We start from the raw sequence: 21690 nt of genomic DNA, 5'->3' as shown, positions 1-21690 counted from the left end.
AAACACTTATTTTGGCTTATGATTTCAGTCCATAAGTGGCTGGCTTCATTGCTTTGGGACTGAGGTGAGGCAGAACATCATGGTGGAAGGGCCTGGCAGAGCAAAGCTATTCAACCTATGGTAGCCAGGAAGGAGAGAGAGAGAAAGAGAGCGAGGGAGGGAGTTGGCAGGGGAGAGAGAAAAGAAGGGACCAGGAACAAGTTACTGTCTCCAAGAGCATGTCCCCCAAGGACCCATTCCTTTTCAGCTGGGTCTCACCCACTAGAGTTCGTATTACCTCCCAATATGTCTATTCAGCTATGGATGCCTCAATGGATTAATCCATTGATGAGGTTAGACACCCCTAACGATTCAATCACTTCCCAAAAGCTCCACCTCTGCATGGGGGATCAAGCCTTCAACACATGTCTCTTTGGGAGGACATTCCAGATCCGAACTCTGACACAATTAAACAAAAGCAGTGGCTATTTTTCTGCAGAAGGCAGCAGGCAGCAGCAGAGGCTTGTGCAGCCATGGACAAGATGAAGGCTTAGGATGGTCTCAACAAGGAGGAAGAAGAGTTGTTGAAATAACTGGATGACCTGAAGGCAGAGTTATCCCAGCTGTACATTCCCAAAGTGATAGGTAGGACTGAGTCCAAGCTCTCCAAGAGAAAAGCAGTCCACAAATACGTTTCCTATATTCTCACCATCATTAACCAGACTCAGAAAGAAAACCTCATGAAATTCCTCAAGGGCAGGAAGTTCAAGCCCCAGGATCTGCACTAAGAAGATGTATGTCATGTACCTCGGGGTCAACAAGCAGGAGGACCTGAACCAAGAAGCAGCTGTGGAGGTACCTGGTCAAGGTCTGAGCACCACAGCATTAATAAAATATGAAACCAGAAAAACAAACAAAAATACAATTGCAGTGACCAAAGATCTAGTCTATATTCTAGGATTTTTGGCTATGGTAACCCTCATACCTTTCGGGAAACTTCTCTACTTCATGCAATTCTGGTGGAGCCCTTGTCATTTACAAATAGCATCCAACATTTTGGTACAGAGTTCAGTACGTGGTCCAGTTGCAGCCAAACCCAAGATCCTGTTTTCCTGGTCAGGGCGATTTTTCCAGGAGTGGGTAAGAAACCCAAGCAGGGTTAATTATTTTTTCTCCAAGTTTTGTGTTTGTAACTTTGGAGCTAGAAGAGAAGCAGGAAGGGTCTTACTTTCTGGCCTAAAGGATGGGCAAGATAGGAATGTGGGCACTGGAGGCCACTATCACCTGCAAAGAAGGGAAAGACACCTGTGCAGGAAGAAGGAAACCAAGGAAAGAATCGCAGTTGGTGTGGAGAGCAAGGGAGAGAGGTGACAAAAGGGAAAATACTAATGATCTCGTTTTTAAATCCCTGAATCCAAACTTTCTGTTTCCATGAGCCAAAATATTTGTTTTCCCAGCTTCTCTGCTTAAGTCGTATCACTTACAACAGAAGGAATTTTGTCTGTTAACAGAAATCATCCTTGACCTGGTAGCTAAGGTTTGTTAGGCAGTGATTGAGTGCCAGGCTGAGGGCATGTGGTACTGGTTCAGGTCCTCCACCTACATGATCCCAATCATATCTCACAACTGGCAGGTATATACAAATGAGGAAACTGAGGTTCTGCGAGGCAAGTTGCCTGTTTTCTAAGGCTAGCAGCCTAGTCTCCTACTTCTACCTCTGGCGGATGGATAAGCACCCAGACCAGTAAACACCGACTGGAAAATGTAAACTTGTTACTCTATCCTGACAGTTTCTAAGTTCTTTAATAGAACTGATGGGAGAAAAGAAGTATGTAAAATCCAAACGGGAAACAATGTGCGCTGAAAGCAAGCTGTACAGCAGCCACCAAAAACGCCCAATCCGAACAACTGGCTGGCCGCCAGCCTGGTTAGAACTGGAGGAGTCTAGGTCCTTCCACGCTACAAATTTCAGAATCTGAAACCCTGAGGAGAGAAGCAGGGCCCCAGCGAGTCCTAGTGTCCAAGACACAAGGATCTGTCCTCCCACCTCGTGGAGCGCTTTCCGTTAGTTTGACAGCTTTTCAAACTTCAAATCCCAAGTGCAGGATTTCACAGCCTTTCCAAGGCTGGGGGCCTACGACCCGGGTGTTGGGATGCAAGGAGCGGGTCCAAGGTCGCAGACTTGCTGGCGGCGCACTTAGTCCGGCCCTGGGAGGGCTAGGGGCGGTGGTCAAGGGCGGGGACTGGCGTGGGGGGCGGGCCCAGTGCGATCTTGCTGCCCGAGTCTTCGCTGCCTTGCAGCACCGCGCCAGGCACATGGAGGCTCACTTGGAGCCGGTGCCGGAGCCGGTGGGCCCGGAGACCACCTCTGATCGCCGCGGGCTGCGTTGCCTGCTGTTTTCCGACTTTCGAGAGGAACTGCGGGAGCTCCTGATCCTGGCGGGCCCCGCGGTGAGTCAGGTGGCCCCAGTTGCAGGCTAGTCCAGGCAGGTTGGGGGCCCCGTGACCAGTGTTGCGGTGTAGGACATGGAGGAGGTGGGGACCGAGCGAACTTGCAGCAGGCGGGAGAGCTGGTGAGCACCAGCTCCCTAAGGTGCGGAGAGCCGGGTGGGGGGGCGCCTGTGCGCCTCCGCGCGCGTCCAGGCTGCCAACTGCTCTGCACCGCCCCACTAGGCAGAACCACCCGGCACAGCTGGCACTGCTGGGTCCTGGGGGAGCTGGAGTCACCGCAAAGCCAACGGCTTCCGTCTCCATCGTTAGTACCTACTGGGGAGCGGGAACCTGTGCCCTAAGGAAACTGCCGGCTCCCGCCGCCACACACGTACACTGGGTGCCTTATGGGGGCACGGATATTAGCGAACTAAGCAAAAGTTACTAGAGCTTCCAAGCACCCAAAACTTGGCTTCTTTGCAAACTAGCGGCAAAGTCCGGTAGTTCAGGTATTAGGTATCCAAACAATTATCCTGAGGCATGGAGGAGGGAAGCGGATTGTCCTTCTTGGATTTAGGCTTCCGAAAGTATTTGGAATTCAGAATCAACCTCTGCAGAGGCATCTCGCGCCAGCTTCCCCTCTCCACCAGTAATTGTGTTTTAAAAAGTTTTTAACGCGATTCTGTTTGGACTTGAAGTGTTCTTATCTGTGTTTTTGTTGTTGTTTGGGTTTTGTTTTGTTTTTTGCTTAGATCTCTTTCTGCCTTACCTTTTAAAGGTAATGTAGGTTTTTTTTTTTTTGTTTGTTTTTTTTTTAAACCATATGAACTACAGAACATATAATCCCGTTCATGTTCTCCTGCCGGTTCTGGTGTTTTTCAAGCCCCCTGTGCCGGTTGTGGAGTAGGATAGACCAGAAACCGTCAGTGTATGTTTAAAGTGAATATACTCTTGGTTATGGCATTCTGCACCTGCGCTGGCTAAAGTGGAAAGGTGTGGCCTCCAGTTATGGTAACTCCTGTTGTTTGTGGGATATAGCATTGTGGTGGGCAGGCAGCAAGAATAATGCAGAGGATAAAGCTCTGAAATGAAAATACACCCATTGTGTAGGAGGTTGTGATGCTCCTGGTAGACTGGAAAGAACTCCTAGTTTGGAATCTCTAGACCTGGGTTTCAGTTCCCTGTGTTACCGGAATTAAAGGTCCAGGCTACCCCAGCCCTGGAAGGCTAGTACTTGAGAACTGAGAGTTGGTAGAAAGGATTCAGGCTTACTCTGTTTTCTTGAGAAGATAGAGGGGCTGTCCCCTCTAAGATCCATCTAGGGGGTCTCGGGCACAAAGGGCTTTTATAGGAAGGAGAAAGGAGAAGTAGGGCAGAAAGGCTAGGTGTTGAGCGGGGTTATGTTCATCCGTGTGTTCTTTTTTCTCTTCTGGAACATTGCAGTAGATTTCCAGTCGTGGGGCCAGCGACCTCCTGCCCTTCTTGTCCTTTTGAATTTACATGCTCCGTGTTAGTTGATGCATAGATTCAAACAGGAGTGCTACAAAGGTCATTAGGTGTTCTGGGTTCCATACAACTAAAGAAAGATTTAGTGGGTATGGCGGTGCAGACCTGCAATCTGAGGGCTTGTGCAGGGAGGATCCCAAGTTTGAGGTCGGCCTGGGCAATTTAGCGAGACTCTTGTCTCAAAATAAAAAAAGAAGGAATGTAGCCTAGTGTTAGAGCGCCCCTGGCTTTAATTTCCGGTGCTGCAAGGGGGAAAAAAAAAGCGGTTAACATCTTAACCACCTAGGTGGACTTTCCCTTCTGTGAAAGAATTAGGGAGGTCTGGAAGGGCAGAGGGAGGAGGAAATAAGGGCAACTTCAAAGGAGGGTCCCTTTACACGTGCTTTCACCTCCCAAAGTATGTTAGGAAACAGATTTGTGAACTTGAGTGTCTCTAGTCTCCAGTTATCCATCCATAAAATGAGGTCGATGATCTGTGTTTTGACTCAACACTCCCACACAAAGATGCTATGAGAAAGGACTTTGTAAGGCCATTATTGCTCTAATAATACAAGCTTTCTGAGACCTAGCCCCTTCCAGTAACCCGATCCTGTTATTAGCAGCTTGGGCCAGGGACCCTGCCTGGATGCCAGCTGATTGGATTGGGCCACCCACCTGCATAAGAACTAGGCACAAGATGGAAAAAATAAAAGTGAACTTTATGCAGTTTGAGCAAATTTGGGAGAAGCAGCTAGATTCCTTCTCCCTTGGAGTCCCATAGAAGCTCTTAAAATTTATAGAAACCAAAGCCAGGTGATATACATATGTAGGATTAGTTGGCCTGAAGAGGGGGCAAAATGGGAGGAAAGGAAGGAAATGCACATATGCAGATTCGTGTAGCCTGTGCTAGACAAGCCAGGACAGGGGGCAGTCTCCATCCTCAGCTCCCTTGGTGCCCTGGGTAGGCCATGGAGAAGCAGCTCCTCAGCTTCCATTCCCAGTGTGAGGAGCATGAGGACAAGAGGATGTCCCCCAAATTCAATCTGTTTCAATGCCCTTGATGTAGGAGACCTCCTTGGGTCTCCAGGGATGAACACTAGACTGATATGGAGGGTCTCCCCTTTCTGTTTGTGTGTGTATACGCACCTATACATGTGATGATTGTGTTTATTACAAATACGATATGTACTCTGCAGAAAAAGAAAAAAGAAAGAAAACCAATACCAACAGAAGAAAAAACTCTAAGATTGCACTGCCCAAGAGATAATTTGGGATTCTTTTCCTCCAGTCTTTTGTGTACATGTCCATGACTGCTTTGCACAAATGAGATTGGAGACTTCTGGCACCAGTTTAGTCTTTTGTGAATTGTATATGGAGTCCCTCTTGATGTCCCTCCATCTCTGTTCCCATCTGCTGTAAGTTACATATTTTCCAATGGGCAGGGGGTAGGAGATCAAAACCTTTTCCCCCTGTGGTCAATGTCTAACACTCTCTTCTCCAAGATTCCACAATAAAATAGGTAGAATTGCCAGCGTGGCACTACTTTTTGTGTGTTTCCTCTTTCTCATCACCATTTCCCAGACCTCTCATGTTTCCTGACCCTTGAGAGCATTAGGATTTATCAAGATATTCTCCTATTGAGCTTTAAATGAAGACTTTCAAGAGACAGTAATCCAGAAGGCAAAGGAGAGAGTGTGAGATGAACAGGTTCACCTCTCAAAAGATGCTCTTCATTTTATTCTGATGAAAACTTTGGGAATGTGGGTATTTGCCAGAGATGGAAAGTGGTAGTATACTTCAAGCATTTCAACCGTGCTTTCTCTTTGTGATTAGCATCTTCCAACCAAGATGAATTGTTAGAGTCCTCAAAAATAACCCCAAAGATGGATGCCCTGTGGGCATGGACTGTGATGTAAGAGCGGTAGGATTGCCTAGGCTCAAACTCCTGGGAAAGAGCTCTGGAAACTTCTAGGGCTTCAGGGCAGAAGATACAGGGATAGCGGGGACAGAGGGGTGATATCAGATGAAACTGACTTGATGGAGTCAGGACATAAACAAATGCAGGCTGAAATTTTGGATTGTCATGGGGGTATAGGGAAATACTTGATAGGGAGTACTTAGTGATATATGTCAGATTCAGCAGGGCAAGGTTGCAAGGGAAAGAGACAATCCAGACCAAAGGAGAGGAAAACCTGGAAGGGGAGGATGGTTCCTCTTCCAACAAGTCAAAGGATGAGTGAATGGATGTGAGGAAATATTCAGTGATAGTGGAAGCTAAACAGAGGAAACCCCGCAGGAGCCCAGGACCTCCCTTCTCTCCTTCCCAGTTCCCCATCCAACCCATCCTTCTCAAGTCTTTGGTTTCAGCACTCTGAATGTCTCTCAAAGAGATCAACTTCTTCACGTTCCCACTCTCTCAGTGGACCACTATAGTTCCAAGCAGTCTTTCTAGCTCATGGTGCCCCAAATGCTCCACATGGAGCCACTGAAGTGCCTTTCAAATGCATATCTGTGCCTTAGTCCCACTCAAAACCCTGAACTTGGTCCTATAAGTCCCTCTGTACTCTGATCCCTATTGAACCCTCCTGCCTTATCTTGTTTCACTATCTTCCATTGCCCTCCTCCTGGGAAGCCTTAGCCCCCCCCTCTGATATCTATACTCTGTCCCTCTGCCTAAAAAATTCATCATTCAAATTAACTCATTGTCTTCCCTGACTACTTGACTAAACCAGAAGTTCACTGCACAAATGAACTTAACTGAGTTACTTATTGCATTTTCAACATCTTTTCCTTCTCTACTGTGGGTTCCATTGGGTGGGAATGAAGCAATGGTGTTTGGTTAATTCACACCCATGACCCCAGTACCTGGGATGCACTTTGAATTCCAAAGCCACCGTCCTGAAAACACATTCCAAGTTCAGACTTTGGACTGGAGCATCCTCATATGTACAAGGAGGAACTGTCTGGGTGACCTCTCGGATTCTTTCCTGTGCTGACCTTTTGCTGCTAAGAGTGGACTTTCAGGCCCCCCGGGATGGTAAGAGAGGTCCTTCTGGAGCACTTGCACAGTCCTTTGAACAGGTTTACGCCTGTACCCTTTCCAAGCAGCAGGTCATGGAGAGGACCCTTCTCAAGCTGCCAGGCAGCAAGAATCTTTATCTTGCTACAAGGTTTGTAAGTTATTGCCTGACCAGGAAAATGAGCAGCATCCTTGGGCAAGAAGAAGGGTCGGAAGTATGTCATTTTGGCAGTTTGGGTGGGTGTGGGCTGGATATTGGGCCCAGGGCCTGGAACATGCTAAGCATGAGCTCACCCACTGAGCTCACACCCCCAGCCCCTACTCTTAACAATAGCTATTCTCCATCTGAGCCATTACCAGTTCAGTTCACTGTTTTTCAGGCAGCAACCATTGAGATATCTAAGGTTAACAGACCTTTGTCCAGGATCGGTGAATTCCCTGGCATAATGACTTGCCTTTTGATGGTAGGGTTCCAAGGATCTGGAACATTCTCAAAATGTGATCTTTGAGCACCTGTGTATAGGCTATGTATGGGTTTAGGGTGGAGGATATGTTCAAATGCAGATTCCTCAACCCCATGTACCTCCTAAATCAGTCTTTCAATATGGGCCAGAGCATAAGCATTTGTAGCACCCCACTCCCTGAGGTGACCTTTGTGCATACAAACTACATTCTGTGGCTAGGAGTCACCCAAAGGGCTTGAAACCAGAATCTGAGGAGTAGTTAGTAAATCTAAATTCCAGAACTCTGTCCCTCCTGGGACTGAGGCTTAGGATGGGCTGACTCTGTTTGGCTGTCTGACCTGGGCAACGAGAACACGGTTATTACCATAACCCCAGCAAAACTGCAGCAACCGTCACAAAATAACAGTTTTAGCTGGCATTGACATTGAAGGTGTGTCTCACTGGATTGGTTGAACTCAGCTCCACTTTCTTGGACTTTTGTATAAGAGACATCTGAACTATTCCCACCCTTGGACTGGGCGCTCACCCTAAGAAAATGCCTCATCCCACCCAACTGAAAAAGATGTTCAGAGCAGTATGGTTTATAATAGCAAAATCTCGGCTACACTCCAGAGGCCTGTTGTTAGGATGGAATAGGCAGTTTTCACATGAAGCCATGAAAAGCAGCTTATGTATAGCCTGTAAGGAGGCAGGGAACTGTGAAGTGGAAACACGAAGTTCTGTGGGAAAGGAGAAAACAGAAAACTTTCTATGAACACTGTGATTCCTGTGCACAAAGGCCTCGTGGACAGCCATTTGAAAAGATTGGGAAATGATGCTGGGTTTACAAATACAAAAGACCTATGATCTTTGAAGTTATATGAATTCAAAATTTAAAGAGCCACCAAGCACCACTGATTGAAACCACAGAGAACATCTGTAAGGGAAATGACAACACCTAAATCATGTCACTATGTCCTGGCACACACCTATGGCAGTCCATTGGCTCAAGCTTTAGATTCTACAGAATCAGATTATTCATGTCTGTTTTTTTTTTTTTTTTTTTTTTTTTTTTTTTTTGTGCATGTGGTACTAGGGATTGAACTTAGGACCTTGTGTATGCTAGGCAAGCCTCCTACTACTGAGCCAACCCTGGCTCTCAACCTTTTTTATTCCCATCTTCACCCCTCCATTTCCATTTCCCTTCTGTCATATTTTTGCTTACTTGTGCAATACATGCAAAGGTTTCCTTCTGCTCAGTGGGGAGAGGCCCTATTGGAAATCAAATTCATATTTGATTTTTGTGGTAGTGAGAGAGGATCTGGGTTTGGGAGATGGTGCAAGAAAGATACGTCCCTGAGTTGTGGGTGCACATGCACACACGCACACATACAAAGTTAGAAGCTGGCCATTCATATTTTGAAGGTCTGGCCCATCGCTGGAGTTGGAAATGGTTTCTCTAGATGTGGTTTCTAGGGATGAAAGGAAAGAGAGTAGTCATCCTATTACAGCTCAGGACTTGATCAGGTACTAATATAACAATTTGGGGATACCTATAGGGCTGGCAGATGGTCTCTGCACAGGTTTGGTGGAGACCAGCAATAGGAACTATGTCACTAGAAGTCCTTAAAAGGCTATAAGAAGTAGCATTGAAGCTGAACCAACAGTGTCACCATCCCTGAGCATCAATTTTTGGAAGAGCTTTTGTGGGGCAGGCAAACAAATCCTTAGGTGTCTGTTCTCTTCTCCTAGGGAGTGGGTTCAAATGAACCTCCCTCTGGGACTACATAAGCCCCCCTGGGGGATGACATACTGGACTACCTGGGTCTAGCAGGAATTGGTTTTAAATTAACCTCAAGAAATAAGTGACCAATTGTGCAGCCAAACCATTGTGAAGCAATTCATAGTAGTCACTGGAATTTTGAGGAAGAGTTGCTTAATTGTCCAGAAGCTGAATTTACCCTCATATCTGAGCCCTATAGAATTATAGAATTATAGGTAGCTGGGCACAGTGACATGTGCCTATGATCCCAAAGACTCAGGAGACTGAGGCAGGAGAATTGCAAGTTTGAGGCCAGCCTCAGCAAATTAGTAGGGCTGTAAGCAACTTGGCGAGACCCTGTCTCAATATAAAAATGAAAAACTCCAAGAGAGGTGGGGGGGGGGGGGTGGAGAGTGTGTCTGTCTCAGGTGCTTGGCAAACCAGTAGCATTTCACCCAGGGGTCCCAGATCATACGGCCTTCCAGTGGATGATTTCATTTCTACCTTAGCCCCTGCTGGCTGTGGAATGTCTTGCTGACTGGAATGAGTTCTTGCCATTGAAAGCTATATTCTCTTCAGGAGAATTCTCATTTAGGAATCTGGAATAACAAGGGGGTAAAGAGGTTATCCAAGAAGGCAAACTCTGAAAACTTCTGAAAAAATTTAATGTGATCTTTGCATGAGAAACTGAAGTGAAAAATAACATTGAAAAGACCGGGGTACTCTTAAAAATGTGATCCTAGGGGGATGGAAAGAGAATAAGAGAATGACCTATTGGTACAGGGGTGCTGTTAGATAGGAAGTATAACTTCTAACATTTTATAGCACCATAGGGTAACTACAGTTGACAACAATTAATTGTATATTTCAAAATAACTGGTATAGAGGATTTTGAATGTTTCCAATACGAATAAATGATAAATGTTGAAAGTGATGGGTGCACTGATATATATCATTACATGGTACATACTGTATTGAAATATCATTCTGTACCCCATAAGTATGTACAATTGTTATGTGTCAATTAAAAGTTTTTTTTTGTTTTGTTTTGTTTTTTTTCTGGTACTGGGAATTGAACCCAGGGACACTGCACCACTGGGCTACATCCCCAGCCCTTTTTATTTTTTATTTTGTGAAAGGATATTGCTGAGTTACCCAGGCTGGCCTTATACTTGGAATCCTCCTGCCTCCGCCTCCTGAGTCCCCAGTATTATAGGCATGCACTAGCAAGTCTGGCTTCAATTAAAATTTTTTAAAAATTAAAAAAAAAATTATATGGGCTTTTGATCCAGTGATTGCAAATATACATTTTACTGTTTTAAAAAGGCCCTCAGAAATCATACATTGGCCTATGCAAACTGGCATTGGTTCTGTAAAAGTTGGATGCCTTTACTTCCCACTGGAGCTGGTTGCAGGAGGACACCAGGCCACCTTAGACTGTGATCGCTGGCACTCATCTCTCCGCCTCTTCCCCTCTCTTCCCAGTTCTTGGCACAGCTGATGATGTTCCTGATCAGTTTCATAAGCTCTGTGTTCTGCGGCCATCTGGGCAAGCTGGAACTGGATGCAGTCACACTTGCAATTGCAGTATGTACAAGAGTTTCTAGCAGAAGTTTATGAAAACCCTCCGTATTTACTTTCTCCTGCTGCTATAACAAATGAACACTTTTTGAGCATCATGCCAGTCCTGAAGTTTCAGATTTTAGAGTATTTCAGATTTGTGGATTTCTGGATTAGGGGTGCTCAACCAACAGTTCTGAACAAGTAATTTATCCAAAATTGCTGCAGTGCTCCATTTCATTCCCTTAAAAAGGGTTCATGACCCCCTGAAGTTAGAGAGCAAAATGTTCAAGACTTAAAATACAAAATACTGTGTAACAACATCTGACCTGTATTTTTCATTCCTCTCTGATCTTGTGTGTGGCCCAATAGATTTAAGCAGGGGTTCCAGGCAGATAACAAGGTGATTAGATTGGCTTGTTAATACTGAAGGAGGAGCTTGGCTGACTCTGATCAGCAAGGTAGAGAATTTACCTTTCTTTCCTCCATTAACAACGTCTGGTCTTATCCTTGGTTTATTTCCAGGTTATCAATGTCACTGGCATTTCTGTGGGACATGGCTTATCTTCTGCATGTGATACTCTCATCTCCCAGGTAAATGGAAGTGGTTACATTTTCTCAGTGCCCCCAGCATCTTAAGTATAAATGGAAGAACCCCATCAGCAAAGAGAGACATGTGTGCATACAGATGAGAAGATCTATAACAGTAGACACCTTTGGCATTATCAGTCATTGACTCCAGTTCCCCTTGCCTACTGTCTTTGAAATGTGACTGGTTTTCTTTCAGCATTGTGAACTAGTGTTCATCTGTATGACTGCCTTATACTGTTTTGACCAAACAGTGAACATTTTGCAAAAGTCCCTTCTATCACTCATACATTTAAGTTTAGTATGGTCCTATAGTTTTCAAACCTGGGCCTGCAACAGAATTGCCTCCAGGGTTTGTCAAAATACAGGTTGCTGGGCCTTATCTAGGGGTAGGTAAATATTCACGTCCTCTTTGAGGGGAGAGGGAGGAGGTAGAGAGAAACATTCCAATTCATATATAGAAATTTTTAATTTATTTTTATTTTTACAGACTGTATTTTGATTCATTGTACACAAGTGGGGTACAACTCTTCATTTCTATGGTTGTACACAATGTAGATATTTTTAATTTATTGTGCTATTATATCCCAATAAACCCATCATTAAGTTGGAAACATTTTAAGTTGAAAATGCATTAACCATACTAACCTACCAAATATCCTACTTTAGCAACACAACACACTGTATTCAGTTGTTTCCCCTCGTGATTGTGGGGCTGACTGGGAGCTGTGGCTCTCTGCCACTACCTAGTACCAAGAGAGAGGATCATATCTCATATTACAAACCTGGGGAAGGATCCAGAATCAAAATTCAAAGTATGGTTTCCGCTGACTGACTCCATATCCCTTTTGTACTATCTTAAAGTTGAAAAATTAAATTGATCCATTCCTAAGTTGAGGACTGTGTGTATTTGTGTAAACATTCCCTCTGGCTGATCTGAAACTGCCACAGAGATGTCACTGAACATGAAACTGGAGGAGACACACACAATTTGGCTTCTGTAAGTCAGAAGGAGCTGGCTCCTCGCACCACTGGCTATAACCCCAGAGTTTCCACTTCAGTAGGTCTGGAATGGAGCCCAAGAATTTACATTTTTAACAAGTTTCCAGGTTATGCAACTCTGCACATTAGAATCACATGGGGAGTTTTTAAACATTACTACTTGGGTCCCTACTTGGATCAGTTAAATCTAGAATATCTTTAGTGGAATCCTGTCATCAGTTTAATAAATACTCCCCAGGTGGTTCTTATGGGCAGTAGCATTCTAAAACCACCCATGTATGTGACCCTGGGCACCTCCTCCATAAAGAATATAGCAGAATCTCTACCGGCATGTTTCTTTCTGAGGTATGATGGGAGGCTTTGGGGGAACAGCAAAGATGTGCTATTTCTGTGCTAATGGGTTTGTTTTGGATGTTCACACCCCAGACATATGGGAGCCAGAACTTGAAGCATGTGGGGGTCATCCTACAGAGGGGCATGTTAATTCTGCTCCTCTGCTGCTTTCCTTGCTGGGCACTCTTCCTCAACACTCAGCACATCTTGCTGCTCTTCAGGCAGGACCCAGATGTGTCCAGGTAAGATGAGACATGTCATGGTGGAATGGGCATCCTTCCCAGCAGAAGGACCATCTATCCAGGCAGGCTCAGCCCCTGGGAAATACAAAGGGCAGGGACAAAGCTGAATATCAAGATGAGCATCGAGCCCTCCTTAGTCAACCCCTCCTTCTCTCCTGATGACTCCCAGAGTGAAGAGTTTTGAGTGGAATTTACTTTACAAATATCCTCCATGTGGCATGGTAGCCAATGATCTGTGATTCCTGACTGAGGGTGATATTAAAATCACCTGGGTGCTTTAAACCCCACCCCAGGCATCTAGTCCCCAGCCCCAGACTCTAAATTGGTCCAGGGTGAGGTCTAGGCACCAGTAGCTTTCAAAGCTTCCCAGGTGATTCCAATGAACTTCATGTTTGAGACCCATGGGACTAACTCATTAAAACCTTTAAAAAGCCTTGCCCTAAACCAATGGCTCTGTACCTAGGGGGCATTTGGCAAGATCTGGAGACATTCCTGGGTATCACAACAGGTAATGGGTGTTGCTACTAGTTGAAACCAGGAAGGCCAGGACAGCCTCCCATGGCAGAGAATGGTCCAGCCACACTGTGGGCTTGGAAAAAACCTATCATGTTAGTCATTTTTGTTGTTGTTGTTGTTGTTGTTGCTATGATAAAAATATCTGACAAGAAAATATTAGAGGAGGAAAGGTTTATTTTGGCTCACAGTTTTAGAGGTTTAGTCCTTGATAGGCCAACTTCAGTGCTCTGGGCTCAAGCTGAGGCAGAACATCATGGCAGAAAGGCATGGTGCAGGAAAGCTGCTGGATTATGGTGGCTGGGAAGTAGAGAGAAGGAAGAGCCAGGTGGATCAGATATAATCCCCAAGGGTATACCTCCAGAGATTTATTTCCTCCAGCCATGCCCTGCTTGTCTACAATTGCCACCCAGTACAGTAGTCCTTTCAAATTATTAATCCATCAAATGAATGAATCTACTGATTAGGTTACAGCTCTCATAATCTAGACATTTCACCTCTGAACAACAACACAGGAGCTTTTGGGGGACACCTCACATCCAAACCATAACACACCTATCTTAGTCTTAGACTTAAAAAAAAGCAGGGGCTGGGGATATAGCTCAGTCGGTAGAGTGCCTGCCTCACAAGCACAAGTCCCTGGGTTCGATCCCCAGCACCGAAAAAAAAAAAAAGGAAGCAATAAGGGTAATTTGGGTTATAAGATGGAAATATATACGTATAAATTTTCCCATTTACTCCAGTGCTTTAAGCCCATTTATTTAAAAAGAACCAAGAATGCAAAAATTAGCTTGAGTTATTCTATTCTGCCTTTCCTGAAATATAGGCCTCTATCAATTGTTTTTTGTTTTCTATTGTATAGGCTTACCCAGACCTATGTGATGATCTTCATTCCTGCTCTTCCTGTAAGTTTTCAAGGGTTCAAAGGCTCCACTCTTGGGGTCCGCAGGTGAACAGTAGCTGGAACATCTGTGAACCCCATGTGTTGGCTCAATCTCCTGTGATTCTCATGTATGCCATAGGCTCCTTTGCAGAAGTGTGCTCTTAATCACACCCATGAAGGACACAACCAATGTTAACTTAATCTCAAAGAAACACCAGGGTTGGGAGGGGCGACTGCATTCCAGGAGGCTACCTTCTTGAATTCCTATAGTCTCAGGGCCCTCAGGTCAAAAAGAGAGAAGAATTCAGACTTTTCTTCTCCCTCTAGGGGTCTAACCCATCTCATACCCTCTGAGAGCATCACTTTGACTTTTAGACCTTTTGTGTCTCCTGAGTGTGATCATACAGAACTCTAAGTGGGTGTTAATGTTTGACACCTGTTTGTCTATGGTCAATGAACAATCAAAGCTAAGGTTATTAAGTTGGAGAGTGTAGATGTATTCATTTGCTGGGGCTGTCACAACATAATACCACAGACTGGGGGATGTGTACAACAGAAATCTATTTTCTCACAGTTCTGAAAGCTCCAAGTCCAAGGTCAAGGCATCAGCAGGGTTGATGTCCTCTTTGGCCTCCCTCCTTGGCTTGTAGATGGCCCCCCTTTTGCTGCGAAGTCACTTGGTCATCCTTTGTGTACAAATCCCCCAGTGCCTTCTTCTAAGGTCACTGATCCTATTGGATTAGGGTCCCACTCTTATGCCCTCATTTGATCCAATCATCTCTTTAAAGACCTCTAAATCCAGTCACATGGGGCATAGGGCTTCAGTGTGAATTTGGGAGACAAAGTTCAGTCTGTAATAGTATCTATTTGCTCCCATAACTGACTTTGTGCTCTTTAGTTTATCCTGCTTTCATTTTATTTTTTATTTTACTTTTTTTTTTTTTGCAGGGGGTGGGTGTTGCTAAGGATTGAACCAGGACCTGAAATGTTAGGCAAATGCTCTACCACTGAGGTGCACCCCAAGTGCTATCCTAAAATCTTTAAAATGTGATATTTTTTTCATCGTTCCACCAAGTGAGATGAAAGCCTGGTCTACAAGAGCTGCCCTCCAAGTTACCTCCCAACATCCCCAGAAAATATTTGCCATGCACCAAAGAAACTGCATTTCCCTTTTTTAAATGTATTTTATTTATTTTTTTAATGTGGTGCTGAGAATTGAACCCAGTGCCCCACACATGCTAGGCAAATGCTCTACCACTGAGCCGCAACCCCAGCCCTGCATTTCCTTTAGCCAGATGGAGTTTTGCTTGAATAATGTTAATCCATAAAAGAGATGTGTGAAACTCCTTGGCCACAGATGCCCTACTCCTGCCCCTGTGCTGAGAGGGGGCCTCAGTGGATCCATGTGGGAGCAGAGAGCAGCCAGGTCTTGGTTATGGTACAAGCCAGCCATGGCTCCCAATTCACTGATGTGTGGCCAGACCACAATGTTAACACTCACTTCTCGTTCTCTTGCAGGCAAGCTTTCTTTATACGTTACAAGTTAAGTACTTGCTCAACCAGGTAATGTGGATTTTTCTTTTCCTTTGGGGGGCTAATGGAATTGAGGCCCTGTGAATACTCAGGGATACCAGGGTGGAGGACATTTTCATGGTTGTGCACACAGGACTTTGATGTGGAAAGGGGGGCTAAGTGATATCAAGGAAAGAAAACATTATTTTTGGCTCTGGAAAATTCACATCCAGTTCCCACTTGGAAATATTGTCATTGGCAGATTAGGATTGGACCCTCTGTGTTCTTTGGCTCTACATTTTAAACTGGCTCCCTGGAAAGAAGGGTGCAGGCTTGTCTGCTCTCTGGAGAGAAATGAGAATCAGAGTGGCCAGTCTGGCTCCAGAGAACCAGCTCCTCTGCTCAGTTGTCTGAAAGCCCCTAGTTTCCCCACTGGGGACATAAAACCTTCAATTGTAATGACATCCAATGTTAGCCAGGACTTTTCATGTGTGGCTAACAGCAATGGCCAAAGGTCCCAGAATGATTACCTGACATGGTAGGTGTGGATTCATGATGCCAGTGTTTGATGTGCAACCATGGACTTCCTTCTAGAACAATCCAGGTAAATGGGGGACTGGGATGTGGATCCCCACCACACAGGCAGGCAGGCTTTCTAGCATATGGAACACAAAGGATGAGGGAAAGGAGAAGGAGGAAGTTGCATACCTTCTTAATGATCTCAATTTAACATTACCCTATTAACAACAAAAAAAAATTTCCAATTTTATTAGTGTTAGGATTATATACTCAAACTACCTTTTAGACTAAGAGGATGGAACCCAGGGCCTTATGCATGCTAGGCAAGTGCTCTACTACTGAGTTCCATCCCCAGCCCAGAAGTCAGCATTTCTGGTTTGTCTCTGGGCTGCCTCTTTTTTCTCTAGAACCTTGTGTGAACCTGGCTGTCAGTCTCTTGGCAATTTGGTGGCCTTAACCTCAGGCTCTAGTTTGAGCAAGTGAGGACAGTGGGTATGAAAACTCCACTTTTCAGAAATATGTGGGATCTAGAATTAGGAGCCCTGAGCTAAGGAGGGTCAGGAGGTATGAACTGAGTTATGGAGGGCATGTATGCTTTCCAAGGAGAAAGCAGGGGAAGGGCACCCCAGACAGTGGGGCTGCAGTGTTGGGGGACATAGTGGGTGATGGCATTACAAGAGTAGGCTGGCCCAGGGTCTGTTAGAGCAGAGCCTTGTGTTCTCTGCTGAGGGCTTTAGTTTGTAGGAAACAAGCTAATTGGCAGGGCAGGGATGAGGTAGTCATGGAGGTCGTGGGATGATGAAGGCCCATGAGGAAGAAAGAACTGCCTTGTGGGAGGAGCAGCAGGAAATGTGATCATGGGGTGAGCTTAGTAGAATGAGAGGGCTGGAGGGACCGTGGGAGAGGAGGGAGTGGCACTTTACCCCAAAGTTTCTCTCTCAGGGACCCTCCCTACTGAGAAGCCTGGTCAATAGTTGAGTATAGAACAAAAAGAAGCAACTGACTGTTATGGAGAAATTTCACAATGCAAGAGGGTATGGGGAGAAAGAGAGCAGAGGAAAATCCTTAAACATTCAGGTAGGAAAGTGACCTCCCTGGGCCTCTTATGACCTTCCCCGAGGGAAGCTACCTCCTTACATGTTTCCAGTTTCCATGACTTCCACATCTGTCTCTGACCTCCCAGGTGATATTTCCAGCTGTCTTTGGAAGACCCATGCATTAGGCAAACATGACCTCCTCATCCTGCCCCACAAGCCTGCTCCTCCCCTGCCTGGATTCCATCTCAATCAATGGCCTCTACCACTTTCTCTCCTTGTAACCTGTCTTTCATAGGCCCTGTCACACCTGTGACTTCCTCTTTTCCTTCCTGCTGCATCTGTCTGATCAGTCACCACATCCTATAGGTGCTACCTGCTCCTTCCCCTCCTCTACGCCACCACCTAATTCTTTTTTTTTTTTTCTTGCCATTTGTCCTCTGTCATTTCTGTAGAATCTAACTAAGTCTTCCCACTGCCAATATGTCTCTGTGCATCCAATATCACACTGCTGATTTTACCTTCAGACTCAAATGTAAATCTGGTCATAGGCTCCCTGGTTGAAAACTAACCAGGGGCTCCTGGTGAATAAGTGGTCCATGTAAGTGGTTGTTCAAGACTCTTGTCCTGGCGCCTTCAGCCTGAGCCATCAGAAATGAACCCATGGTCCTGTTAGGTTTATCCAACCATCGTACTGAGGGAAAAATCAGAGGAGTCATGGGGAGACTCAGCAGATGAAGAAGAGTTAGAATATGTGTTTGAAGGAGGCTCGGGTTCTGGTGAACTTTAAATAAAGCTGTGATTTGTAGGCTTAGAACAGAATAGGGCTCTGAGTGAAGGACCACTGTCAGGTCTAGTCTGCAGCGTGGACCCAGGTCCTCTTTCCCCTGAAACTGCAAAGCTGAGATGAATGTAGGAGGCAGGTGGATGTAATTCACTACATCCAGGGACTCATGTGAAGCTCCGCACGTAGGGTAGAAATTGAAGCTACTTTCTTTTTTCTTTTATGGTGCTGGGCGTGGAACCCAGGACCCTGCACATGCTAGGGACTGCTCTACCCCTGAGCTTCAACCTCAGCCCCCAAAGATGCTTTTGTGTTAAAGTCAAAAGGAAGAGTGGGATGTTTTCTTTTTACTGATATTTCAAACAGCAAAATTTCTTACACACTTTGATTTTGAGAAGAAATTTTCTCAATAAGAAAGCAGTAATCATTCAAAGAAAAAGAGGATGTTTATGGGAGCAACATGACTTTGGGAAAAATAGTATTCCCTCTTGACTTTGCAACCTAAGTATTCTGTTATTCTATCCTTATGTGGCAGGACAGATTTTGACATCCATTGTGCAATGTTATTTTATGTCCATGCACTAAGTCATCATCTGATTTGCTACTCCCCACTCCCCACCCCCAGTACTAGGACTGAACCCAGTGCTAGGGACTGAACCCAGTGCTAGGGACTGAACCCAGTGCTTCATGCATGCTAGGCAAGTGCTCCACCCCTAAGCTCCACCCTAGCCCCTAAGTCTTAATTTGAGATACCAAAGAGACTGGACATTTCTCCTGCCCCTGCTTCTGAGAGTCAGCTATGATGGAATCCATTCCACACTCCAGAAAGAAACACTAGTTTCACAAGATCTTCTTTGGTCAGTTTTTCTGAATTTCAATTTTGGTTGAGAAAGTATTGTACTTTCACATACTACCCAATGTGAAAGTGCCTTCTTTAAACCTGTCAACTCCTGCCATCCCTGCACCTTTGGAGATGAGTCATTTCTCTTCTTCCGTCTGCTTGCTCCACATTTCTTGCCCATGTGTCTCTCTGTGGCCAGAGCTCTTCACTTCGTGCTTCAAATAGAGAAGAAAGAGAAGGGGATGGGAGAGTGGTTAGGAAGGAGCAGCAAGGACATGGCATCCCAAGTTAACCCCTCCTGCTGCACCAGAGACGCCCAGCTGAGCAGGCCAGCTGGAGCATGTCTGGGTAAGTGGGGCCTGTGTCATCTCCTTATTCCAGGGAATCGTTCTGCCCCAGATCCTGACAGGAGTTGCCGCCAACCTTGTCAATGCCCTGGCCAACTACCTGTTTCTCCATCAACTGCATCTTGGGGTGATGTGAGTCCAGCCTCCCCTTGGGACAGAGAGAAGGGATGATTTTATGTGACTTTTCCAAGGGGAAGTAGGGTGGGCACTTTAGCTGTTCCACATGAGGCCTCTGTGTGCCACTCTGGAAAACCCTATTGGGGGATGAAGGGATGGACTACCCTGGAAAGATGACCTTGGAACCTGCTGAAGAGGGAACAACAAGGGGTATTACTCCCCTCCTCACTGAGAAAGGCATAGAGAAGGTGAAGCACAGGTGCCTGCCCTTACAGAGACTGTCTTTTCCAGGGGTTCTGCATTGGCCAATATGATTGCCCAGTTCACCCTGGCTCTCCTCCTCTTTCTGTACATACTAGGACGAAAACTGCATCAAGCTACCTGGGGAGGTAAGACTGCCTTTTGTCTTCCAATGCTGATGAGGCCTTTGCCTTGGGCTGAGTTCAGCCCACTGGCCACATATGTTGGAAATGTGTGTGTGTCTTGTCTGCAGGGTGGTCCCTTGAGTGCCTGCAGGACTGGGCCTCCTTCCTGCGCCTGGCTATCCCAAGCATGCTCATGCTATGCATTGAGTGGTGGGCCTACGAGATCGGGAGCTTCCTGAGTGGTCTGTATAGGGGTGGTTGGTGAAGATGGGGGGTGCAGGGGATTTGGGGGATCTGTCCAAAAGCAAGGTGTCAGCTGTCTTTATTCACCAGGTATCCTTGGCATGGTGGAGCTGGGAGCTCAGTCCATTGTGTATGAACTGGCTGTCATTGTGTACATGGTAAGTGAGTGCCACCATGTGGACATGCTAGATGTTCCCCTTGCTTGGTATTCTGCAAGTGGTGTTCTATAGGTGGGCACAAGCATTCGCGATGTAAATCACTTGTGAAATGATCGTTGAATGTTTTTCTAGAGCCCAGGAGGGTCCTTAAGGTATGATTGGATCTTCCCTGTGAGCTGAAGCAGGACTTAGACAGAAACTCTAAATGATTCATGTGTGAACTTCTCATTGCTGTGAATAAAAACCTGACAAGAAAAACTTAGAAGAGGAAAAGTTTATTTTGGGCTCATGATTTCAGAGGTTTGGTCCATGGACAGCCAATATCATTGTGTTGGGCCCAAGAACATCATGGTAGAAGGGTATGGTGAAGGAAATCTGCCTCAGGGTAACCAGAAAGAGAGAAGGAGCCAGGGGACAAGACATAATCCCTAAGGGCATGCCCCCAGTGACCCTCCTTCTCTGGGCTTGGCCCATCTGCCTACAGTTACCACCAGTATAGTAGTCCTTTCAAGTTATTAATCCATCAAATGGATTAATCCACCAATTAGGTTACAGCTCCTATAACCTACTCCCATGACCTCTAGTGTTAACATAGGAACTTTGCGGGGACACCTCATAGCCAAACTATAACAATATCCTAGCTCTCTGCTTTAATACAATTCAAATCTGAAAGATTTGATTGTATTTCCACACATTTAGAATCTTTCAGTTGTCACAACGTAAATGCCTTGAGGGACCAGGTGAGATAAAACAGGGTGTATGGCTGTAAAGGCTAAGTTACTTACCATGCCCAACTGCTTTGTTCTGAAGTCTCCTAATCACAGAGGGACCCTCCTAAGAATGGAAAGCAGGATTTCAATCATATTTGTACACAATGTTCATAGCAGCATTACTCCGAATAACCAGAGGGTAGAAGCAATTTGAGTGTCTACCCATGGATGGATGAATAGATGAGCAAAATGTGATACATGTATACAATGGAATATTACTCAACCATGCAAAGGAAGGGAATCTTCATGCACTATAGGAGAACTCCAATCATTGGAGGATTTTCTGTGACTTTGATTTACTGAAAACATGTATTGGACATTCTGAAGGACTCTCTTCTATAGCAAGTATCACTTTAGAAATATAAAATTAAAGATGGGGTTTTGAGGTATAGCTCAATTGGTAGGGTGTTTGCCTAGAATGTGCTAGGTCCTGGGTTCCATTGCCAGCACCACACACAAACACACAAGATGGAAAGGAGCATTTGTAATGTGGAAAGAGACTAAAACCAGCAAAGCTGCTTTGAGTTTTTTGTGACATTGGGGTTACATTCTATCCTCCATTTGGTTATGTTTTAAAATGGACACCTCAGTGAACATCCTGTGTGACTCTCTCTGTGTACTTGCTTAATTGTTTCTTTAAATTTGTACAAGTGAAATTTAATGTACAATTTCAAGTCCTTTGCATGTGTTGCATATACTTTACAACAGACTTGTAAACAGAATTTACATTTCTACTTCTCTCTCTTAAAAGGATCCCTTTC

The 21690-nt window shown here is 45.3% G+C and overlaps 1 protein-coding gene across 2 annotated transcripts in view; it reads left to right on the top strand.

Annotated features, from left to right (window-relative positions):
* The first annotated feature begins 2255 nt into the window (after window positions 1–2255).
* LOC124981002 (multidrug and toxin extrusion protein 1-like) overlaps window positions 2256–21690 on the top strand; it is a 37494-nt gene continuing 18059 nt past the window's right edge. For both annotated transcript variants that reach the window (XM_047547146.1, XM_047547147.1), the window contains exons 1-10: window positions 2256–2430; window positions 10604–10705; window positions 11204–11272; window positions 12695–12843; window positions 14219–14261; window positions 15758–15802; window positions 19311–19408; window positions 19685–19782; window positions 19887–20000; window positions 20092–20159. In XM_047547146.1, coding sequence (XP_047403102.1) covers window positions 2296–2430; window positions 10604–10705; window positions 11204–11272; window positions 12695–12843; window positions 14219–14261; window positions 15758–15802; window positions 19311–19408; window positions 19685–19782; window positions 19887–20000; window positions 20092–20159 — 921 coding nt within the window. In that variant the 5' untranslated portion in view covers window positions 2256–2295. The remainder of the gene's footprint in view (window positions 2431–10603; window positions 10706–11203; window positions 11273–12694; window positions 12844–14218; window positions 14262–15757; window positions 15803–19310; window positions 19409–19684; window positions 19783–19886; window positions 20001–20091; window positions 20160–21690) is intronic.

The sequence above is a fragment of the Sciurus carolinensis genome, chromosome 3 (genome assembly GCF_902686445.1).
Source record: "Sciurus carolinensis chromosome 3, mSciCar1.2, whole genome shotgun sequence".
Classification (NCBI taxonomy): Eukaryota; Metazoa; Chordata; class Mammalia; order Rodentia; family Sciuridae; genus Sciurus; species Sciurus carolinensis.
Note: the sequence above shows the minus strand (reverse complement) of the source record. Positions and strands in the feature narration are given on the sequence as shown.